Source organism: Fulmarus glacialis, unplaced genomic scaffold, assembly GCF_000690835.1.
Source record: "Fulmarus glacialis isolate BGI_N327 unplaced genomic scaffold, ASM69083v1 scaffold23178, whole genome shotgun sequence".
Classification (NCBI taxonomy): domain Eukaryota; kingdom Metazoa; phylum Chordata; class Aves; order Procellariiformes; family Procellariidae; genus Fulmarus; species Fulmarus glacialis.
In genome coordinates this window covers 10746-17836 of record NW_009229248.1, presented here as the reverse complement: position 1 = coordinate 17836, position 7091 = coordinate 10746, and the positions used below count along the sequence as shown (strand labels likewise).

Genomic DNA, 7091 nt, shown 5'->3' with positions numbered 1-7091 from the left:
CCCCCTCCCCTCCGCAGAGGCCGCCCCCGACCGAGGGAAGCATGTTCCGGCTGATGAGGGATGGCGAGCCGGAGGACCCCATGTTTGCCATGTGAGTCGAGCTGGGTATCCGCCGGGGGGCTGGCGGGGGCCAGGTGTTCCCTACCCTCGCCTCCGAATAGGCGGGCAGGGGCCTTCTGGGCTGCGGGAAATACCGCAGCGCAGCAGCTGTCTGGAGAAAAATACAAACATTCTCTTAGGGCAGCACAGGGAATAACCTGGTTCGCGTTGGTCTGATTTCTGTAATACTAGAGCATGGTCTTGGAGGAAAGCATAATTAAATAAAGTAGGGCAAAAGGCATTGCAACTGTCTGAGGAAGAGAGGGCTGGAATACCTAATCTTTTTCTTTGCGTAAGGATTTTTTTTTTTCTTATGCAAAGTAGGATATCAATTCAGATAAAACTACTCTTCCGTCCAGTGTTTTTTGCTGTTCTGCACAGGAAATCATTAACGGAGCTGGAGAAGATGGCTAAAGCAGTTGTTAAGTTGTAAGAAACTAAGTAAAGAGAAGACAACAAGTAGTTTTAAAAGGCGAGTCTTGAAATCTAACAAAGGTCCCAAGAACTCTGCCTGGGATTCCTTTTACTGAATGTTTTTGTTCCTGTCCACAGTCCAGAAATTGGATGCTATTGGTAAATTTTGGCAGTGAAACTAAGTTGGCAGTCCTTGCCAAAGTGGATAAGGACTAGACTGTAATAAAGTAAGAATTTGATTATGTTAAGCATGGCATTACTAGAAATTTGGTGGAATTAATTTATGTAGAAAAATAAAATCCATTTTTTGCTTATAAAACTGGTAATAAGCAAAAATTTTATCAGCTGTAAACAAATTAGCAGGAGAGGAGACCTTGATGTCCCAGTAGTCACAGAATGACTGTGTGTTCTCATTGATGTGGCAGGTATGAGTCTAGCTTTTATTATGGGCAGCATTTCCAGTAGAGACAGAAAAGTATTGGTTTGTAGTAGGTGCTTTTGTGATCTCAGGAATATTATATGCTGTTGAGGTTATTCACGCTCAGGAGGGATAAGTGCAGACTGTAAGATGTACAGAGAAATGCTATGGTATTTCCTGGACTCTTTTTTTACTTTGGCTACTGTATGCTGTGACGATTTGCCCCTATCCTCCTTTTTCTCTCCTTGCTTCTCCAGCATGTGTGAATGCATGCAGCCATCAAAGTGGAGGCTGCAAAAGAAGGAAAGGAAGGAAAACCAGTTAGGGACCCAGTTATTGTTCCCTTTCCCTCTCAAATTTGCAGAAGCTGTAAGTGGTCTCAACCTCTCGACAGGTGTACACATAACATTGCAGGAAAACAGCGGATGAAGATTACTTGGGGCGGAGCGATGTCACACAGTGTCAGGCCATACAATCCATTCTGGAGGTTTCAGTCTTGCATTTGAGTGTGTTTGTGCGTGTGCACATGAAAGGGTGAGAGGACAATAATTAGGAGTGTGTGCTCTCTGGTCCCATTAAGCATAGTCCTCTCTTTGCATCCAGGAGGATCTTTGTGCACCTCCCTGCAAAATGAAGAACTGCTCTTCTAGAAGGGTTTGATTGTTTAGCAGAGCTTTGATGGTATAAGAGGGAATGAGTATGAAGTGATGGTGGTACCTGGACTGCGTATCTGAGAAGTGGCTTTCATCTGTTAGGGCAGTGAGATTCTGGAATGGCCTTGGCCATGCTTGGCCCTAAAGCGTTAGTGGGAGCAGAACATTGAACTACTTCTGAACAGACATCAGTTAGTACCTGAGAGGGATTCTGTGGTGGAATACTTTCAAGTACAAGAAATAAGATGGGATCCAGAGGTCCCTTCCAGCCCCAAGGATCACCATAAGCAACACCGAGTTTTTGGGATTCTGGATTTTCAGCTTGGAATGGAATGTACAGTTACATAAGAGAAACTCAAAGTCAGAATGGGTGGATTATGCGGGGCTTTGTCTTCTGTCATACCTTCCTGACCATTGTTCTCTCAACCTTTCTGAAAGGGACCCTTTTGCCATCCACCGGCAACACATGAACCGCATGCTTTCTGGAAGTTTCGGGTTCGGCCCGCTCCTTGGCATCACTGATGGGACCACACCTGGGGCTCGCCAGGCTGGCCGTAGGATGCAGGTAAAAAAGGGGCTGAGTACAGGACAGGATTTCTTAAACTGCCTGTTAGCTTCTGTCTTCCACCGTCATGGGGTTGGGCATGCCCCTTGCCTTCACATGGATGGTGGGCGCAGAATTAATCTCTAAAAACAGTGGTGTTCTTGTCCTTTTCTGTACTCCACGTGCATTAATATATTGAACGCAACTGCGTTCTAGATTGAAGGGAAGAAATACGTGTTATTTCTCCAGGCCATAAATCAGTGTAACTGGGGGAAATTCAGGAGCATCACCATCATGTTTGGTTTGTTAGGGGTGGTATGGTTTGAACTGCCTTGAGTCTGTGGGGCACTTTCTTGAACTGTTTGTTGGTCCTGAGTGTTCCCAGTTCTGTTTCTGAGGAGGATGAGGGTGTTCTGAGGAGGATCTAGTGTTTGGCTGTTGCAAGGTCATTCTCTGTTCTGTTTTCTGTTGTCCTGGCAGGCAGGAGCTGTTTCACCCTTTGGGATGCTCGGCATGGTAAGCTCTCTGTTTTTCTGGGTCACATTAGAGGCTTTCCAAATAGCGGCTCCGTACTGAGATTCTTCAGCGCTCTGTGCAACTGGTGCTAAAATGTAGCCATCTATGAGCAAGACGACCTATTGTAACGGGTAGCGAGGGTGGGAAGGTGTCAAGAGAACAGAATGAACTCTAGATTTATAGTAAACGGGATACGGAAGAGGGTGTTGAACCGAAACTGGGGGCAGCTGGTTTCTCCTGGACCTCTCTCGTTGACTTGCTATATGACTTCAGGCCTTTCCCTTGTTTCCCCTCTAGTGTTTTAATGTGGTCTGTGAGCTGTTTTAGAGGAGAGATTCTAACTCTGTGTATATAGGGAGGTTGTATATGCACCTTGACCAGAGAAGAGCCCTAAAGCTGTTACAGCACAATATTTCATAGGGATTGGGACACTTAATATCCAGGAAGAGCAGTTAGTCTCGTAATAACCTCGTATGTCTGAAAAGAAGTTGCGGATCTTTTTGGGGGTAATGGAGGAACTGTGACAACGCAAGGAAAAGAGTTAGCCATCAGTAGGCAGAGGTGATTGTTGAATGTCCTTTGCCAATGGTGGCGGATGAAAAAGCCACCAGAATACTTCAGGTGAACAGGACTGGAATGAGAATGGCTGTGTGTATGTCAGAACACGGTGTTTGGAGTGTGCTGATCTCCGTCATCTACTAAAATAATACAGTGGAAATAGGTTATTCCAGATCCAGCAACTTTAGCTGCCTTGCTCTGCAGGATTGCCTCAGTGAGAGAGACTAAGCGTCCTGGAATTGTTGTAGCTCAGAGAAGGATTAATAAGAATACAAACAGATAGACTTCAAAGGATAACAACAGTGAGTACTGCTCTGCTGGAAATGAGAACAAGAGGCTACTTGAGGAAACAAAAAAATCAGCAAGTTTAAACTGACATAGTAATTTTGTTTACATATTGCACAATTAACCTGTGAGACCTGCTGGCCCAGTATATTACTGCAGCCTTTAGGTTTACAAGATTAAAAAGTCAGGTGCATGTAGGGATAATAAGACAACTTGTTATTATGTTAGAAAGAATACAATCAATGGAAACTTCCTTGTGGTTTAAATTAAAAGTTGACAGTGATGAGCTGAAAACATCATCGAGGATGACTGTCTTATGGTTAAGATCACTGTTAGTGGACATCCTGAGAGTTCTTCTCTTAGCTTTGCTGAGTGCCCGGACTCACAAACCCCAGTGCATCGGGAGTCAGACCCAAACTAAAAGAACAACCTTTGCTGTATCCAGAGATCTGGAGAGCCAGAACACTTGGGCAATGCAACCTGAGAGAATGGAGAGAACAACAACCCCAAATCCTATTTTTTTCTGCACTACTGAAAGAAAGGGAAAAGAACAAGGTTTTTTGTCTTAGGCAGCAGTTTTTTGTCCCTTGCAGATAGTTTGTTGTTATTTCCTCCTGTATCTTTCCAAACTGACTATTCTTGTGTTCTCTTTTCCTTTTTATCAGGCAGGTGGCTTTATAGATATGTTTGGGATGATGAATGACATGATTGGAAACATGGTAAGAACCCTCCATAAACCAGTCTGTATTGAGGGTGCTCCTGCCATCCCCTCTAATGTCTCCCATCTTATTGTGCTTCTTTGGTATGGGCTATTCTCAAGCTGCCAAGGTGGCAGAGGCTATAAGCCTTGCTTCATGACAGGATTCAGTGATAGAGAGCTTGTTCCTGAGACGTACCCTCTAAGTGCACAGAGGAGAGATGGGTGAGGAAGGAAGTGTGGGGGTAGGCTTGTTTAGCAAGAAACTTAATTTGACAGGAAGATGTATTCTCCAGAAAGATGGACCCATGGGGATTATATTCTTACTACTGTAATTTCTTCCTGCTTCATTGTATAGAGAGAGAATTAACTGCCATCTCTTCTTCCCTCCCATTCCTTCTTTATACCATTCCCCATTTCTTCTTGCAGGAGCATATGACAAGTGGTGCTAACTGCCAGACATTTACCTCCTCAACTGTCATCTCCTATTCCAACCTGGGTGATGGGCCCAAAGTCTATCAAGAGACCTCAGAGATGCGTTCAGCACCTGGCGGGGTAAGGAGGAGGCTGCAGTGCGTCTTCCCAGCACAAGGCTGCTGGTTTTGCTGTGGGTGGATAGACTTCATTTGGTGGCTCAGTGCTGGCCACCCACAGCACTTCTGCTTTGCAGTCAGTTGCAGTTCGAGGAGCGTGTTGTGACTCACTGAACCACGCTGAGGGCCACTGGGAGGGGATGGGAAGTGCTGGCAGGGGGGAATCCATTCTTCCCTCTTCATTATGTTGTGTCTGACATCCTGGGAGTGGTGGCGGTGCAACGTGACTGAAATACTGCAGGCAAGAATCAGAGTGCCTTATGGGGCTGGGAGAATGAATTAAAATGTTGATCCTACACGGGAATCTGCCCCCAGATCCGTGAGACTAGGCGGACCGTAAGGGACTCAGACAGTGGCTTGGAACAAATGTCGATTGGACACCACATCAGGGAGCGGGCCCACATCATGCAGCGGTCCCGGAACCATCGCACGGGTGACCAGGAGGAGAGGCAGGACTACATCAACATGGATGAAAGTGAGTACAGTCCGTGTCCTCCTCCCAGCAAACCCAGGTGCCGCTTCCCCACCTCCTCCCCGTCTGAGCGTGTTCTTTCCTTACATAGGTGATGCAGCCGCATTTGATGATGAGTGGAGGCGAGAGACATCCCGTTTCCGGCCGCAGCGGGGGCTGGATTACCGACGTCATGAAGGCAGCGGTGGCCGTCGGGCTGAAGGGACTCGTCTTGCGATCCAGGGCCCTGAGGATTCTCCCTCCAGACAGTCCCGTCGGTATGACTGGTGAACCCAGAGCAGACCTTGTGGGGGGTGCAGTGTGGTCACCCCCAAATCTACCTACACGCTCTTGTAAGTCTTAACAAGCTTTTTTTCTCACCTTCTACTACGCAGTTGCCTCTTAGCCATATAACTTTTTTTTTCACTGCCCCAATCTTATATTGTTTTGAAGTGTTGGTTGGAAATGGGTTTTCCCACTTAATCTAGAGAGCAGGGGAAGATGTGAATTTTGAGAAAATACTATTCTGAATGGGAAGGTGGAAGCTGTTTAAGTTAGCTTTGTCATCAACAAAAAGTGTGGTGTCAGCCTTAACTGATGGTTGAAATGGTATGAAACAATGTAGAATCGCAATCTGTAGAGTGTTTATACTGTGATTGTATAGAAATTGGAGACCATTTGTCAATCCAGTTTGAAACATAAGTGCATGCTGGTGTCTGCTCTCCTGTGTTTTCAATAGGGTTCACTAGGATGTGATCTAGTTCTTGAAAAGGGACTTTTTTCCTTTTTTTTTTGGCGTCTGAACACCAGGTTTAAACATGTCTTTATCTGTCTTCTGTGCTGCTTTCTAGTCACCACTTACTCTTTTTATGTTCTCCGTTTCCCTTCCTCCCAGGTACAGACAGTGAAACTCTGAAGCCCCTTCAAAGCACCACTTGGACCTTCCTCAAATTTAGTATTAACCTCCCTCCCACTTAAGAATTGAAACAAAGCAACTAATCTTCTGCATTGCTCTTTTTTGCCCCATTTGGGTGCTGCAGTGGGGCGTGGGGCATCTCACTGATGTGCAAGGAATGCATTAAATGCCCATTCCCTTTCTGCTCTCCCTTGGTTCTGTTCTTTCTGCCCGTAGTGGTGGGCATGAGGAGCTGCCACCTTGCCTCTTCCATCCTTTCCGCTCTTTCTGTGCTGGGTTGGGCTGGTTCTGAAGTTTGTGTTTAGTCCCCTGTGAAAGAAATAGGAGGGAATTCTGCTAGAACCCCGTGTCAGTCCCCTCAGCGGGACAGAGGCTTTGATTCCCCTCCTGCTCCTTGGTGCAGCTATGGAGAAGCAGAAGGATGTGTGCATTAGAGAAGGCAGGAGCAGAACAAAAACTGGATCAGCCTGTGGGCCCCTCCCCGACCCCTCTTCAATCAGCTCCCCCACTTTTTTAATTTGTGAAACTTGTAACTAGATGTTTACTGAATAAAGAAACAAACTGTAAAGAATTGTTGGATCAGTCTTTACCTTCAGCTAACCTAATTGTACCTGCTGTGGAATTAACTAACCTCTTTCATATCCGTGAGAAATTGCTGAGGAGAAACTTGGTGTTTAATTCTAAGGCTTTATTTTCTTACAGAAAATAACCTTACAGCCTTCCCATATAGTTACAAAGTGAGATAATGCTCAACATGGAAATTGTGAAAGAAGACCCAAGAACCCACCGTTTGCAAAAATACCCTTTAATTGCTGTAGCTTTGCTGTGCACTCAAGGGAGATTGGTTGGTCTTTCTTGCTGCCTGGTCATCTGTGCAGCCCTGAATTGGGCCTCTGGGGTTCCTGCATGGCCAGGGAATATTTCCATTATTTTCTCATTATTTCTCT

General features: G+C 45.7%; 1 protein-coding gene across 1 annotated transcript; it reads left to right on the top strand.

Moving 5' to 3' along the window:
• Positions 1-6: 6 nt before the first annotated feature.
• On the top strand, positions 7-6715 carry MLF2 (myeloid leukemia factor 2). Its single transcript, XM_009583801.1, has 8 exons — positions 7-91; positions 2023-2149; positions 2609-2644; positions 4153-4206; positions 4614-4739; positions 5093-5252; positions 5341-5581; positions 6124-6715. Exons 1-7 carry the CDS (start codon positions 42-44, stop codon positions 5517-5519), a joined length of 732 nt encoding a protein of 243 aa, XP_009582096.1. The 5' UTR covers positions 7-41; the 3' UTR covers positions 5520-5581; positions 6124-6715.
• Positions 6716-7091: the final 376 nt, after the last annotated feature.